The 17,852-nt window shown below is 46.2% G+C and overlaps 1 protein-coding gene across 4 annotated transcripts in view; it reads right to left on the bottom strand.

The window, feature by feature from the left end:
- The window catches only part of TBCE (tubulin folding cofactor E), a 116,524-nt gene that overhangs the window by 10,751 nt on the left and 87,921 nt on the right, over positions 1–17,852 (bottom strand). For all 4 annotated transcript variants that reach the window (XM_083176452.1, XM_083176451.1, XM_083176454.1 and 1 more), the window contains exon 14: positions 15,124–15,192. In XM_083176452.1, the coding sequence (XP_083032578.1) occupies positions 15,124–15,192 (69 nt within the window). The remainder of the gene's footprint in view (positions 1–15,123; positions 15,193–17,852) is intronic.

The following is a 17,852-nucleotide window of genomic DNA, read 5'->3' as shown; positions in this document are numbered from 1 at the left end:
TCTAACGAAAATATAATACATTGTAACATCCTGTTATTACAGTATCCTGTACCAAGTGTTAAATAGTATTCTACTATAAAATATAACACTGTAACTATAAACACAGTGCACTTTTAACAGGATACTGACAAAATCTCTCTCCCACTGCAACATCAGAGTCCTCATTATCGAGTACTGCCAATAGCAAAACTTTTCTTCTTCAGGGCTATACGTTATAGACATATCTCTTGGAAAGACATTTGTGTGAATTTTAAAAACACAATTATTTCTTTTCTTTGAACACTCTATATGTATCTGTGTATATGTTGAATGTGATTTTAACCCCTAAAATTTTTTTCTGCTGTTTATGTAAGTTCCCCTACATTGACATAGGGAATATTAAATAAAAACTATTAAAAGTTATATTTTAGAGGCGCTATAAGGGGCGTGGCCACGGCTGAGGTAGAGTGAGGACGTGTGAGGCAGAGCTCTCTCCCGACCCCATCCGCATGTAACATAAGGGAGCATATGAACCTGCTATCCGGCAACCACTATCTGCTTCCCCGGCTATGACGTATCGGCTGAGCGCTGAATCTTCCAGGCGCAGCGTGTGAGGCGGCGGTCTCCTACCCGAACACAGCGCGCTGTCCTCTGTCGACTCCCGGACCTCCAAGGCCACAGGCGTGGTGCCTGCAGCACAGGCGGGCAGAAACGGGCTCCAGGAGCGGAGCATATAGCCCGGTGGGCCGCAGCTATACAGCCGGTGCAAGGCGGGAAATTGTACCACGCGGGTACACCCGAATGGAACCGCTTACAACACGCTGACACGCTACAGCCGCTGGTAAAACACCGGAGGGGTTCATCCACAGTATTTGCCGCACTATCGAAGTTAATCCGGTGCAGCTACGGCGAACGGGTTATACCAAGCAAAGCCTGGTCGACATAAAGCATATGCAGCAGGGGTGAGTCGTTATTTTTTACTACCCTTGGCTGAGTTACATCATAGCTCAGAAACTGATCTACAGATTACATCAAGCGGTGGGATTGAGGGAGATACACATAATGTTAAGAGCCACTGCAACTTAATACCACATGCCAAATTGTACAGCTGCAAGGACTCAGTGGTAACTTCACTTGCCCCGACCTGCTTAATCCACGAACTTACTTCACCTTAAAGTTTGATACTATAAAAAATCCCGTATCTGCAGAGTTATCAACATTTCCTTCCTGCCTTAATTATGGGGAAAACCGGCACAGCAGCCGCAGCCCGCTTGGAAAAGTATGCCAGAAACCAGGCAGTGAATACTTCACAAACTTCCATCCCTACTCCCCAAACCACCCCTGCAAAAGAGAAAAACCCCGCTTCCCCACCAGATGCTACTTTACAACAGATTTTGGAGGCTATAAAGAGCAGCGAGCTGCACTTGGGGGAAAAAATAAATAGTGTACAAACCGATGTAATTCAGATAAAGGAAGACCTGAAAGAAGTTAAAAACAGGCTGAATGAGGCAGAGAGCCGCATTTCAGCGATTGAAGACTCCAATGCTAAAATGCAGCACTCAATGGCCGACATGGCTACACAGTTTCGTGAAATTAAACATAAGTTATCAGATATGGAAGGTAGACTACGTCGAAATAACATCAGACTTGTGGGGCTGCCTGAAAGAGTAGAAGGTGCTGATGTTCCGAAATTTGTGGAGCAACTAATAAGCAATAATCTTGATATGGCCTTATTCTCTAAGCAATTCGCAGTCGAAAGGGCCCACAGAGTGCCTGCAAAGCCTCCTCAACCAGGTGCACCACCTCGCACACTTATTTTTAAAATGCTAAGCTACCGGGATAGGGATACTGTATTGCGACTATCCCGTATGAATGGTTCGCTGGAACATGAAGGGGTTAAAATATCAGCATTCCCTGACTTTTCCCTTGACGTGCAGAAGAGCAGAATCCAGTTTGCAGATATTAAAAAGCGCCTAAGGGAATTGGATATAAAGTACTCTATGCAATTTCCCGCAAAATTGAAGGTCATTGCAGACGGGGAATTACACTTTTTTCAAACCCCAGAGAGAAGCAGGAATATGGCTGGATAAAAGGGCTCCAGCAAGACACCAACTTGTTCCCTGAATTAACTAAGGGACTCTATTTTTTTTTTTTTCTCTTAGGGTCCTGATATATTTGATAGTCGGGAGGGAGAGAAAGGACAAATTGCCTCACTAGTTCTTTTTTTTCGTGGTTTAGGGTTCAATAGCCCCTTACTGGGTGTAACCAATTTGTGTTAGTAATTTTTTGTGTATAGTACAAGAGGGTTTCATTAAATATGCCTAAAGCGGGGGGGCATATAGGGAGGGGGGCGGGGGGGTAAATGTTGCTGTTTATATGTAGTATTGTCCAGGAAGATGTTGCTGAGCTATGATATTGTTGTTAACCCAATGGTCTTGGCGGGAGATGGCAATAGGAGCACGATGGTATTAGTAGTGTTTGCCCTATGTTCTGTTGGCTTATTCCTGTATATATTATCATGTAAGGACTAGATGGTCTGTATCTTAGCATGGAATACTAGAGGAATAAATGACAAGATAAAGCGCTCACTGGTCATGCGCCAGGTGAGGCAAAGTAAGGCAGACATAATTTGCCTATCCGAGACCCACCTTACAGGGGCAAAACTACAGGCTCTTAATAGGCCATGGGTAAACCAGGTATATCATGCCCCCTTTACGACACATGCAAGGGGCATTACAGTTCTGATTAAGAAAACAGTAGCATTTAAATGTAATAGAGCGAAACTAGACCCAGGGGGTCGATATATTTTCTTAGAAGGTATATTCAATGCAAAACCACTACTGTTGTCTGTTTATATCCCACCTCCTTTTGCATTTGATGTACTGATCGCAGCTGCTGACTTTGTCGCAACCACCTCTGAGGTGCCAGTAGTCTGTATTGGAGATTTCAACATTGTGTTGGATCCTAATATGGACAGGTGGAAAAGAATTCCAATGGGCGACATCTTATACAGCATTCTCGAGAATAGATCTTGTCCTTGTATCTAAAGAGCTATTACCATCTGTAAAAAATGTAAGCTACAAAACAAGAGAAATCTCTGATCATTCCCCGTTAGAAATTGAGATAGATGACTCCATAGTAAAAAGCTGCGCCTTTTGGAAATTTAACGCTACATGGCTAAATAATACCGAAGCTATGACAGGATTAACTGAGCAATGGGAGGAATTTTGGGCTACCAACAAAGGCTCTGCGCCAGATATGATAATTTGGGATACCTTTAAAGCCTATTTACGTGGCACTCTTTTTTTTTCACATTACATTTTTATTGCAAGAAATTTCGTCTGAAAGACATTTTGTATGGGGGGGGGAGGGGTACAGAGAGGAAAAAGGGAGGGAAGGGAACATGTACATAAGAGAGATACAGAGAGCATTTGCATCGAATTGCTTATCTAATAACAGTCATATTTGAACAAATATATATCTCTGATCTAGAAGAACGAGGGTATACCAGTATTTAAATCAGTTGGTGTATCATCTGACTCTAGAGGTATATAGGGTAACATTATACAGTATAGATCTAAGGCTAAGAGCCAACAGAGGGAGATGTTAGAGTAGAGGCCTCGGAGGAATCGCTTAACAAGTTTGTGGCGCCCACCTTATCACAGTAGAGGGACCAACCAAACCATTTCATCAGTATTGAATTTGATGCAGAGGAGTATTTCGCTCCGGTGGTTTCAAAGGTATAGTGCTTGTGGATTTTTTTACGAATGGAATCTACTGTTGGGATGACCTCTGATTTCCACTGTTTGGCGATCATGGCTTTGGTGGCTATGAGCACATGTCCAACTAAATATCTGTCCGCAGCAGAGAAATAGGGTGGAAAAATGTGAAGCAGTGCAAATGCTGGGTCTGGGGCTATGGGGCGGGTAAGTATAATGCCTATCAGGAGAAATACCTCCACCCAGAAAGGCGTAAAGCAGGGCACTCCCAGAAGATATGGATGAGGTCCCCAACCCGACCGCATCCCCTCCAGCAAAGGTTCGTGATGGATGGCCAGATCCTATGCAACCTCTCCGGGGTGAAGTAGGCTCTATGGATGAGTTTAAAGAACATTTCAGAGTGGTGTAGGCAACGTGAGATCTTAAAACACGACTTGAAAATATTGTCCCAATCCTCCTCAGAGAGGGGCATTTGTAGGTCTCTTTCCCACTGTGTTTGGGAAGGTGATTTATGCCCATCCGGGGCTGGGGTGAGCTGGGTATACCATTTAGAGATTCCTCCCTTGTGGAAAGGGGAACTCGCTAAATTTTTAAGATATGTAGGAAGGGAGGGGGATTGGCTTGATGCTGGTAGGTGTGCTTGGAGCCAGCTTCTTAATTGTAAATATATAAAGAAGTCCTGCTTTGGAATGTTATAATTATTCTGTATATCCATGAACGACCTGAGGTGTCCTTCTATGTAAAGATCGCCCACCGAGAATATGCCCTGAGCCACCCATCTATTCAGCTGAGGTATAGGGATTAGCGACTTAAGGGTCTTAAGTGACAACGGGGGGGGGGGGGGGGGGGGGCTGGTAGGGTTGCCCTATCTGTAGTTCCTACCACTTTATGCCAAGCGTCAAGTGTTACTTGGATAGATTTACACTGCGCTGCGAGTTTGCGCGATATCGTAGGGGGTAGCCACAGCAAGTCTACCAATGGGATGGGGTGGGAGTAGGAGCTTTCCAGGACTACCCAGGGTTTTTGATCAAGAGGTGACATCCAGTCCCTAATTTGATTTAGGATACAGGAAGCAAGGTAGCGCTCTAAATCAGGGAATGCCACACCTCCACCTGTTTTGGGTTTTATTAGGGTTTTCTTTGCTACTTTCAGTCTAGCCCCCTTCCAGACATATTTAGATACAAGTTGGTTGAATCTTTGAAGAACGGACTTAGAGGGAGGTCTTGGGATAGATCTGAAAAGGTACATTAATTTTGGAAGGAGAACCATTTTGGCAGCCGCAATTCTCCCCAGCCACGAAACATCGTGCAGCATCCAGTCTCTAGTTAAATCTGAGAATACCTTTAGTAAGGGGTTGTAATTACAATCAATGATATTTTTTCCGGGGGCCAATTGAATTCCTAAGTATTTTAAAGAACAGGGCTGCCAGGAGTAGTTGTAGCTTTCTTTCAACTGGATGACCAGGTCTGGCGGGAGGCCTAATGGTAGGGCCTCCGTCTTACTGGTATTAAGTTTACAGTATGAAACTTCTGAATACTCTCTCAGAACCTCATGTAGGGCAGAAGGGAGTTTATGGGATCTAGGATACATAATAGAACATCGTCGGCGAATAAACTGTTCTTATGGGAAAGATTGCCGATTATCGGACCTAGAATGGAGTTCTCGCTTCTAATGCGTTCAGCTAGTGGCTCAATTGCGAGAGCAAATATTAAGGGGGATAGGGGACACCCTTGGCGAGTGCCATTGGAGATTTGGAAGCTTCGTGATGTGCAGCCATTGGTGAATACCTTAGCGGAGGGTTGAGAATAAAGGGCCAAAATAGAATCTAATATACGTCCCTGGAAGCCAAACCTTTCCAGGGCCGATTGCATAAAGCCCCAGTGGAGCCTATCAAATGCCTTCTCGGCGTCCAGCGACAGGACCAATAGGGGGATCTTTTCCGCCGAGCAATGATCAATAACGTCTATTACCCTGCGTGTGTTATCTGGGGCCTGCCTATTTAAGACAAATCCCACCTGGTCATTTTTGATGAGGGAAGGGAGGAGAGGGCTTATTCGATTTGCAACAAGTTTGGCATAGAGCTTAAGGTCCGAATTGAGAAGCGCAATGGGTCTATAATTTTGGACCGAGGTAGGAGGTTTACCTGGTTTGGGTATAGTGACTATGCGGGATTCAAGCATTTCTGAGGGGAACCGCTTAGTTTCAGAAGCTTCATTGAAAACTTTGACAAGTATAGGGGATAGTTGGGATTTAAATGTTTTATAAAAATTTGATGGGAAGCCATCTGGTCCCGGGGCCTTGTCAGTCGGAAGGGAGTCAATGGCGCACTGAACCTCCCCCGAAGTCCAGGGGGCATTAAGGGATAAACGGGCCTCCAGGGACAAAGTAGGTAGGGAGATTTTGTCAAAGAAATTCTCCATTCCCCCCGCTTCAGGCTGGGGGGTGGAGGGATCTCCCCGTAGATTGTAGAGTTTAGAATAGTATGTCGAGAAAACATTGGCTATCTCATTCGGATCATATACTTTCGCTCCATGTTCTGAGTATATCAGGTGGATCTTTTCTTTGGCTCTCTTGCCCCTCAACTTCCTAGCTAACATCCTTCCCGCCCTGTCACCAAGGAGGTAGTATTTTTGGTTCAACCTAGCAATATTGCGGTGTACCGTGGCTAGATAGTAACCGTTGACCTTGTCTCGGGTTTCGTTTAGCCGCTTAAAGAGGGATTTGTCAGTCGGGTCGGCCTTATGGGCCGACTCCAAGGAAGCAAGGGCAATTTCTTCTTGTTCTAAGGATTTCCTATAATCTTTTTTAAGCTTTGCCGCTATCTGAATCGTGGATCCTCTTACCACCGCCTTAAGGGCACACCAGTGGGTAAATATGGAGGTGTCCCCTGGGGAGTTTTCTGAGAGATAATGCTCTACGGCTTCCTGAATTACTTTGTGGGACTCTGGCTGGGTGAGGCTTTGATATCCTAGCCTCCAAGGACCCGGGGTGATTTTCCTATTGGCTATGTCCCACTTCAGAAGCAGCGGAGAGTGGTCCGACCACGATCTAGGGAGTATTTTGACCTGGTGAAAAGTGTTAATAGACCACTTATCCGTGAGAGCTAGGTCGATTCTCGACTAAGTACTATGTGGGTGTGAAAAGAAGGTGTAGTCCTTCACCTTTGGATTTTTAACCCGCCATAAGTCATATAGGTCGTATTCTATGAGTAGCTGCTTGATACTCTTCGAGAGGGGGAGGGCATGTCTACGGGGCAAGGACTGGTTCCGTGAGCTATCTATTGATGGGTCTGGTACTAAATTAAAGTCTCCTAGTAGTAGTATGGCTCCTTTAGCTAATTGCTGGATCTTGGTGAAGAGTTTCCTACAGAATGCAATTTGCTTAGTGTTGGGGGCATAACAAGATGCTATAGTCACTTCCCTATTGTCTAAGAGGCCCGTTAAAATCAAAAACCTGCCTCAGGGTCAGAGAATTGGGAAGTGAGGGAGAAGGGGCATTGTTGGGAGATCAAAATTGCAACTCCTGCCTTCTTGGCTGGGCCATTTGCTGTATAACAGTGAGGGAAGTGTCTATCATGGAACATCAGAGGGGCGGAGGCCATAAAATGCGTTTCTTGTACCGCCACAACGTTGGCCCTCTGTTTGTGGAAGTAATCTAGTGCTAGTCTCCTCTTATTTGGCGAATTGAGGCCTTTGGCATTAATAGAGAGACAGTTAACCATAGTCTAAATGGGGGAACATAATATACAATACCATAGTCAGATATACAGGCGAAAATAGCTGGTATGTGATGAGAGTGACAGGGGAGCGGGGAAGAGGGGAGGGAAAAGAAAGGGGTTGGGAGGGATAGAAACCCCCTGCAGGGGGGATGGTAGGATGCCAAACCATGGCAACTCGGAACATCGAAGAGGGGGTAGTGGATGAGCAGGCGGGGAGCCACCACACCTGGACATTTGATCAGAGTCCAAAGGATGGATAGAAAAGAAGAGTGAGAGGACATGGAAAATAAGAAAAACAACGGTACTCTTTACTTAGAAGGGCGCCCATCTCGGCCATCTCGGGCATTGAATGCACTAAAAAATCAGGTGCGATGCGACAGACGAGATGCCCGAGATTTCCCATAGGGAACAATGTTAAATGTCTCAATTGACCCGATTTTCCTGTTCAATGCCTCAATTGACCCAATTTTTCCATAGGAAACAATGTTAAATGGGCCACAGAGGCCAAATAGGCACCCTGAAGTGTATAATGGCCACCCGAATTGTTAACGCCACCCCACGATCAACGTCAACCCGAAGCGTGGCAAGCGGCGGCGGTACGCGTCCTACGACCTTTTCATACCCCCACTATCCACGTCGGCGTGAAGTTGAGAATAGAAAGTGTGGCGAGCGCAGCGAGCCACCGAGCCCGAAGCGTGGCGAGCGGACGCGGATACCTTCACAGGTATCCGCGTCCCCTCGCGGGCTTCACAGCTGTCCGCGTACCCTCGCGGGGCTCGCTGCGCTCGCCACGCTTCGGGCTCGGTGGCTCGCTGCGCTCGCCACACTTTCTATTCTCAACTCCACGCCGACGTGGATAGTGGGGGTATGAAAAGGTCGTAGGACGCGTACCGCCGCCGCTCGCCACGCATCGGGTTGACGTTGATCGTGGGGTGGCGTTAACAATTCGGGTGGCCATTATACACTTCAGGGTGCCTATTTGGCCTCTGTGGCCCATTTAACATTGTTTCCTATGGAAAAATCGGGTCAATTGAGGCATTGAACAGGAAAATTGGGTCAATTGAGACATTTAACATTGTTCCCTATGGGAAATCTCGGGCATCTCGTCGGTTGATCGCACCCAATTTTTTAGTGCATTCAATGCCCGAGATGCCCGAGATTTTTTACTAACGATGCCCACGATCAAAATCGTGGGCGCCCTTCTAAGTAAAGAGTACCAAAACAACAATAACCTGTCTGAAATAAGGACACTTTCAACATTGAAGAAATATGATAAATAATGAGTCTCTGGGCCACCCAGGTATTAGTACGAAACACTGCGAGGCATTGACAGGGCGTATGCCTGGCGGCAGTATCTCGCCCCACAGGGAGGCCTAATCAACATTTTTAAGTAAATAGACTAATTGAACTAACTTAACTAGATAAATATAAGTTCTATATCTAGCGGTAACACGCCCTTGAGGGCTTTAGGGAAAAATATAACACAAGGTACCGCTTCTATTGATCCGTGCCCGGGGCAGACCAGTCCAGCTGAAGTCCACTCCCAGACGGAAGGCCTGGTGATGATCTAGCGGGGTTCAAAGTTGAAAGAAAATGTTTCCCTTCTTCAATGGTTGAGAGGACTATTGTCGAGCCGCCTCTATTTATCAGCAATTTGGTAGGGTAGCCCCATCTGTAGAGGATGTTTTCCTTTCTGAGAGCAGCAGTGATGGGATAAAAGGAACGTCTTTTGGCCAGCGTTTCTCGGGAGAGATCCCCGAAAATTTGTAGAGGACCTAGGGCTTTGGCCGATTCCTCCGAAGGTCTTGCTGCCTTGAGAATTGCTTCCTTGATGTGAAAGAAGTGGATCCTCATGAGGACGTCGCGAGGTGCTTCAGACGGGGCACCCTTGTTTTTGGGCAGTCTATGGATCCGATCAATCAGTAGATCTGAGGACGAGGTATTTGGAAGGAGTTTCCGGAAAATGACCATGGCGAAATCGCTCAGACTGCTGTTGGAGATTGTTTCCGGAACCCCTCGGAGTTTGATATTGTTTCAAAGAGACCTGTCCTCCAGATCTGAGAGCTTGTCTCGCAGGGAAGCGACCTCGGCCTGCAAGGCTTCGTGAGACGAGATCAGAACATTGTGCGAAGAGGCAAACTCACCCATCTTGGATTCCATATGGTCTGTACGGTCTCCCAAGTCGTCAATCGATTTCTGGCATTCTTGTAAGGTGGACTTAAATTCCTCCGACACGTCTTTCTTAAATTGAGATAAAAGAAGCTTCATGGTGCCTACTGTAAGGGCTTGGTTGTCATCTAAAGCCTTAGCGTCTGAGGGAGGAAGATCCATCAATGACGAGGTGGACTGCGCAGAGGAGGAGGAATGAGGTTTAGGTGAATGTGACCTCATCTCGCTTTCCTTCTTCGAGCCCAGGGAGAGGGACTTAAAGAAGTCCACCTGTGGCACCGGTTTGGGGTTCTTGCTGCATTTGCCAGGCATATTTGGGGCCGACGGCGCTTCCCCGGTTGGGTTGGGGGGAGATCGGGATCTAGTAGATAGAGGCGGGTAGATTGGACGTGACAGGTGTTGGATCACATAAAGGGCTTATCCAGGCGTGGAGGTATCCGCCTAGGGCATAGCTTCTAGAGAAGCATTCAGATTACAGGTCGCAGTTATGTCCAGCACCCCTAGGTGGCGCCACAGTCCCAGTGATCCCTGGGACAGTGATATAGTAATAGTAACAGTGCAGACAGTATGGAGGATAGCTGGGCATAAGAATATTCAATGGGGGTGAGGGACACTGACCTTGTAGGGATCAATGGAGGGCCCCGGGGGGGCTGTGAATACAGCCTGGATAAAGGTACCTGGATGTTTGCAGGGCTTCTGGTGGGCTGAGGTCCTGTGAGTCTCCACAAGGCTTTAGGGTCATTCCAGGGGTGCCCCCAAGTCTGGGCAGGTGTCCGCTGGGCCTGGGGAGAAGTGTGGAGGCTTGGGGTCTCCCCCCTCGCCTCCCTGGGCCTGTGGATCTCACCCAGCGGCTGCGGGTGTAAATTAAGGCCCCGGCTTCCGTTTCGCGGTAGGCCCCGTTTTCCGGGCCTCCGCCAGATAGTGCCTGCCTCCTCAGTTCCTCTCCCCACCCACCGGTAGGCACAGGGGCGGTCAGGGGAAGCCACCAGAGGCGGCAGGGAGCTCCAGGAGAGAGGACCCCACCAGCGCGACCGGCCGGGTCCAAGATGGCTGCCGACGCTAGGACTGAGGGAGGGCGCCCCCACACCTCCCGTCCACGGAGCTCCCACCCGGAGCAGCTGCAAGGAGGCGGCGGGCGCTCTCACTGCTCCCCGCCCCCAGAAGAGTCCGCCCGACCGGCAGTTTCGGGGGTCCAGATGATACGTCTGCGAGGCCGTGGGGCTTCTCCTCCGGACGCCGGATTTCACTTGAGGCCGCGGCTTCAAGGCAGCTGAGGGCCGCAACCCGCAGGGAGAGATTTCTCCCCCCCCCCGGCTCTGCAGCTCCGTCAGCCGCCTATCGGGGGTCGTCAGGGGCAACTCCGGACTGCAGGTGGTGATGACCCGAAGAATGCTGGGCAGCAAAAGGCACTTTTAAAGGTATTTGGATAGGAGCTCCCTATAATGGCGTCCTATCTCTTACACAGCTAGGCCACGCCCCCTTACGTGGCACTCTTAAGAAAAAAATAGGCAAAAAAAAAAAGTGAATAGACAGAAAGTATCTGATCTCGAGAATGCCTGTAACTCCTGTGAAGCCAGATATTTGACAGAGGGTACTCCGGCGGCTAAATCCACATGGGATCAGGCCAGGGAAAAATGGCTTGACTTTATAAAGTCTGAAAATATAAAATATACAAAAATTGATACCCAAAGATTTTATGCTTTTTCAGATAAAGTGGGAAGTTATTTGGCCTATTTGGCACGTGTGGAAAACCTTCAAATAATATCTATGGAATTCTAGACAGTAGTGGGATTATGCAACATAGAACAGAGGACATTGGTATGGTATTTAGAGATTTTTTTGTGGACTTATACTCATCTAGGAATCAGTTTAAGCCTCCACAAATTCAAAATTTTTTGAGTAACATTGTAATGCCTACCCTGCACCCAGACGATAGAGCAGTCCTTGAGGCCCCTATAAGTTCGGAGGAAATAATATGCGCTATAAAGGCGTTACCAGGAGGAAAGGCCCCCGGCCTAGATGGTATACCCATAGATATCTATAAAAAATATGTAGACTTTTTTGTTCCACTATTGATGAAAATGTTTACATCTTGTTTTGCAAAAGGGGAGTGCCCTTGCTCCATGTTGGAGGCCAAAATAATACTTCTGCTGAAACAGGGGAAAGATTCCACCAACCCTGAGGCATATAGGCCAATTTAATTGATCCCAGCAGAGGCAAAGATATTGGCTAAAATATTGGTGACTAGATTGAACAAATATATGGAAAAAATAATACATCCCAACCAGACGGGGTTTCTACCAGGCAAATCCACATCACTAAATATAAGAAAAGTATTCAGACACTTGCAAATTTCGCAAAATAGTACAAGTAAAGCTGCAATAATGTCTTTAGACGACGACAAGGCATTTGATGCGGTTGAGTGGGAATACTTGTGGGCGGTCATGAGGGCATTTGGTATTGGGGATAACTTTATTAGGTGGATACAAATTTTATATAATAATCCAACAGCCAGAGTATCAATGAATGGGTGGACATCTGCTGCTTTTTCCCTCCAGCGCGGGACGTGGCAGGGATGCCCCCTATTGCCAAGCTTGTTTTCCTTGGCAATTGAACCTCTGGCTTGTGCTATAAGATCTAGCCCTGTTATTGTAGGCTTTGCAGCAGGCATATGCGTTGACACAGTGGCATTATACGCCGATGATTTACTAATTTTCATGCAGGACTATACAACTTCAGCTGTTAAGGTGTTAAACCTAATTGCATCACATGGTAAATATTCAGGCTTTAGCATAAATATAAATAAATCCAGTATAATGGCCATGAAACAGTTTTTACCTAATACATTACATGTGGATTTGCCCATCAGCTGGACCAACTCTTTCAAATATCTAGGGATTTGGATATCAAGAAACCCATACAAATTCTGCCAGTTGAATATACAACCCCTGCTGGATTATATCACAGTAAAATTTAAATCATGGAGCAAGTTGCTGCTCACTAGGATCAACTTGATCAAGATGATCATTTTACCAAAAGGTATTATATGTTGTTGAGCAGTCACCAATATACCTGCCAATGTATTTGTTTAAAAAAATAAATTCCCTGCTGTCGTCCTTTATATGGAATAATAAAAGAGTTAAAATTCAAATGAATACTCTAGTGAGGAAAAAGATACAAGGAGTGCTTTCTCTCCCTAATTTTAGATGGTATTACCTAGCGGGGCAATTATTACATATTAAAGACTGTATCACCACAGAACAAGCTCACTTGCCAGCATTTGCCTCAAGACCTGAGTGCCAGGCCTCCCTGCAACTATATATATTATATATATCAATATCAAGAAAATGTGACCTCTGTTCTGCGCTAATCCTCTTAAGTAATCAGCTGCACCTCCGATAAGGTTTTCCTGTTAGTGAAAACCCGAAAGCAAAAGATAGAACAATGGGGGTTATCGGAGTGCGCTCTATATAGTATCACCCAGCCAATACCTATAATATTTGTTTTAACAAGATACGAAGATCACACTTTGAATAGACGTTTTCTTGTCAGATTCCAGAAAATGAGATGAGATGTAGATCTCTTCCCAATCAATAATCCTTTGATATACATATACTGTAGTTGTGAATGGCGAGGAAAGTTTGCTGGGACTTGTAACATAAGTGAATACTTTACTCCTTTTTTATTTACACCTTTCACTGCCATCAGCCCACCACCCACAACCCAGGGGTGGCAGGGAGGGCCCTGGGTTTCAGCCTGGGCTTCCTTGGAGCAGTGGGGACCCCTTTATTGGGAGCCCCCACTCTCCCAGGGACCCGGCCCAGGCTGACTAGACAGCGTGATCATGTTTTGCCACAGGGACCTTATATAATAAATGTCCCCCGGCTGTGACACGACACCACTGGCTGTTTGAACCCGGTGCTGGTTGCCGAAATATGGGGGGGGGGGGGGGCTACTTTTTTGTGTCCCCCCCCACACACATTTTGGGAACCAGAACTGGACCGAGAGCCTGGTGCTGGTTATAGAAATCGCCCCTTTGTATCTCTGGTTATAGACAGGATCCGTGCAATGCTGGTGGGCCGTATGTACAGATGGAACCGCCTTCAGCAGGGCGGCTGACTGGGATGCGCGATTGGCTCACTCGGGGACAGGACGCTTCCCTGCACGTCTCTGCTTAAGGGGGACAGGTAGGTTGTGGGCAGCGTTCGGGGGAGAGCGGACAAGACGAACAGCGGTGGGAGATGGTTGCAGAGCCTTCGGACAAAATGGGGCACACGAGCGTCTCATGTGCGCAAGCCCCATTCTATCAAACTCTGGCACATGGCAGGAGACGGCGCATGGAGATACAATCTAATAAGAGCAGCTCAATCTGTATTTGGCTGCCGCTAATTCGGCAGCCAAATATGAATGGCTTCTACAGCGGAAAATAGGAATCCTGAGAAACCGGATGCTCAGTAAATTATCTGTACATGGCTTTTCGTACAGGGATCGGCCCTGTTCGCCGATCTTAATAAATTCACTCCACAGGGTCTGATTCAGACTCCAATGCTGAAGTGGAATTAGCTGTTTGGGGATTTCTGCACTTGCCTGAGTGCGCATGCAATAGCCCTAAAATGGCAATCACAAAAAATGGCAGTTTCAGAGGTGTCATTTCAGCATTTCGTGGGAATGGTCCAGACAATGCAGACATGTCTGGACCGCTCATTTGGGGTGCTGACCCAAAACATGGGGTGCCTGGCTTCACAGCTAGTCCACACAGCCGGACTGCAAATGATAATGTGCAAGAGCTTCAGGGATGTGCCCACAATTTTGTGGTCACATCGCGAGGAGGGTTCAGGCGATAGGGGTGGCATTTCCCTGTGCTCAGCCTCCCCCTCAGCCTAGCACTGGCAGTTTTGCAAAGTAGTAGTCACAGCAGTAAAGCTTTTATTGAACAAGCAATTATCGAGAGAATAATGTCCAAAGCTTTCACAGAGAACACACCTGCATGGAAAATTAGACTATAGTCATTCAATCTTATTTATGACAAATTGGCCCCAGTTATCATGGCCAGATGGCTCCTGCACTCAAACAGATAGCAATTTGTTCACTATTACAGACTTGCAAGAAAAAGAACAAAACTATTCTAAGATATCTAAGGCCATGTACAAACTATGCAAAATGTTCATACAGCTAATGAACGACATATCTCTAAGAGAATCTGCCGATGTGTACGGTCAGCTCTGCAGCATGGCTGATACAGATATAGATCATCCAGATTGGTACATCTGCATATGTGTATGAACGACCCACTGACTGAACAATAGGTTGGCCGTATAATTCGCAGCAGCCATTTTCCCAACAATTAACTAACTGCGAATGCGCAAAACTCCTGAAAATGGGCACCATACTATTTTACATTTGATTTGTGCAGTTCTGCTGCTGATATTGCAGGGTATGTGGTGTGTTAGGTGAGGGCACACACTTTACCCGTTATAGATACTGCACTCATTGTCAGATTTTTAGCAGCACACTCATATTGATAAATATAAAACTTACTAAGCAACTGGTTTTTCAATGCAAATGGCTGAAGTGGCTTAATCTCTGCATCATCAGGAGCCCCGTATTCTGTGAAAAGAGGAGTGTAAATATTTGTTGACCAAAATAAGAAAAAAAAAATGTCAGTATAAGAGATCAGTCTACAAATCAATATGCTTCTATTATCATTATTATTAATAATACTGGAATTTGAGATTAAAAATTAGCTTCAAGAGTTAAAGCTGTGGAGCCAAAAGAAGCGCCTGAATTGTAATTCTGACTGTTCCAACGCAAATGCAGTGCTGTGTCTTACACCAACCCACTGTAATCCCAACCTCATCTTCCCTGAAACAAAAACGGATCATTGAATGTCAGATTACAGAGATTGCTGCTTTTGTGAATAAAGGTGTACAGTATCCTTTTTTTGGGTTTACCCAGCAGACTCAGTTTCCAGAGTAAGGCAAAACGTTACCATCCTGCTGTGGGATTCTCGAGGGTTTTGGATCCTTTATAAGTCCCCGCCAATAGGCGCCATCTTCACTCCAATTGGAGAGGGAGCAAGATAGACCTATGTCTGCCATTGTGTGGGTTGGAGTGGGGTGGGTGTGGTGTCAGTCCAGGGTGCTGCCTGTCTGCTGTTCTGTCAGTACAGAGGTGCTGCCTGTCTAGTTCCAGGGGTGCTGCCTGCTGCTGTGGGATTCTCCAGGGTTTCTACCTATACTGTACAAGTCCAGGTGTGCCTCCTAACTGCTGTATGAGTCCAGGGGCGCTGCCCCATGCCCTATCAGTTCAGGTGTGCTGCCCTATAAATCAAGGGATTAGGCCCCTCTGCTGTAAAAGTCCAGGGCTGCTGCCCTATAAATCCTCGGCTTAGACCCTTTGCCGAAAAACTCCAAGGGTGCTTCCATATAACTCCTGGGGTTAGGTCCATCTGCTGTATAGGTCCAGGGCTGCTTTCCTATAATACCTGCGGTTAGGCTCCTCTACTATAAAAGTCCAGGGGTGCTGCCCTATACTTCAAGGGGTTAGGTCCCTCTACCATATAGGTCCAGTGGTGCTGCCGTAAATAACAGGGGTACTGTCCTGGGTTGCTATACAGGAAAACAGGGGTGATAAACTAAAAGTTAGATTGGACAGACAGACTGGAGTACAATCCAGACTAGTGAGAGATAACCGTGTCAACAGAAGATTCAGTCTGTGAGCAACACTAAAGCGACAGGAGTGCTGTCCTTGGTGCCGTACAAATGTAGGTGTACTACTCTGTCTGCTATATCACTCAAGGGGTGCTGCTAAGACAAAAAAAAAGACACCATTTATTTCTCCCTGCACAAACTGGCTCTACAGAGGTTGTCATCATCCTCTTATTCCTCAACCCCATCAGTGTGTACATCATCTTGATAGACTATTAATTAGTCCCCTCTGCAATTTGTAGAGGTAATTACTGGTCAAAGGTCCTCCTCGTGGAATTTGTCCTTCATTTTGATGAAGGACAAATTCCAACAACGATCGCTGACAAGCTTCCCGGCTGCGCTAAAAACGCTTTCTGAGTACACATTAGAGGGGGCAGCTTTTAAAAGAAAAAAAAAAGCCAGCTTGTGCAAGGGCCTCCAAATTGCCTCTTTTTCATGCCATTATATTATAAACAGTAGACATGCCAGTAATTGTAGCAGGTGTGTTTTGAAAATATAATTATCTCCAGCAGTTGCCGGAAAAAATAAATGAGATGTTGCCATGTCATGTTCCGCTTGAGCTGATAATTTTCTTACCAACAGCTCTTTACACCACTGCAGATGGCCAAAATATAGTGGTTTGATTTCAACTAATTGACCACCCTTTTTGGGCCTCAGACAGCTTCTCCTGCATCCTCCTCATTTATTTTTAATTCTGCAACACCATCAAATTAATTGTGTAAGCAAAACATGGGACATGTTGGAATTTAGGCTCTAACAACACTGGTGGCTTCATCATATAGGGGACTGTGTAATGGTTGGCATTACTGCCTCACAGCACTGAGGTCATGGGTTTGATTCCCATCATGGCCCTAACTGTGGAGAGTGCTTGCGTGGGTTTCTCCAGGGTACTCCGGTTTTCTTCCACAATACAAAAACATACTTGGTGGTTACTTGGCTCCCAACATAAAATTATTCCTTCAATTAATGTGTTTGCGTATAATACATGTGGTAAGGAAATATGGATAATAAGCTCCACTAGGGCAGTGACTGTAAATGTACTAATTTTCTTTGTAAAGCCTTGCGGAATATGTGTGCGCTATATAAATAACTGGTAGTTAATAAAAATAAAGCTCACATATCCCCAGGAGAGTCCAAGTGGGGTAAACCATTGTGCAATGGTGTCACTAAGTTTCTCCTCTTCCTGAAGCCAGTGATACACAGTCTAGCCAACCTAGGGATGAGTTGGCATTTGTACGATTCTTTGGCTGTTGGTGGTGGGCTGTCACAGTCATGCTGTCCTTAGTTTGCTCTGTCCACATCTGTGGTTATGTGGACAGTGGGTATAAAGGCATTTCTGAGGATGCTAATTGTTAAATGTCCTTGTACAGTCTGGGAATTTCTGGTCTAGTGAAGTGGAATCTAGATCAGGGACAAGGTATATCAATCAACTGTGTCAATCCAACTGCACTAATGGTGGATATTGGGCGTGCATCTGACACCAGCATAGTTGTTATGGACTCAGTAATCTGCTTTGCAACTGGGTGACTGCTGTCATACCTAATCTTTCTTGTTCCTTGC

The sequence above is a fragment of the Crinia signifera genome, chromosome 3 (assembly GCF_055691185.1).
Source record: "Crinia signifera chromosome 3, ASM5569118v1, whole genome shotgun sequence".
NCBI classification, from domain to species: Eukaryota; Metazoa; Chordata; class Amphibia; order Anura; family Myobatrachidae; genus Crinia; species Crinia signifera.
Note: the sequence above shows the minus strand (reverse complement) of the source record. Positions and strands in the feature narration are given on the sequence as shown.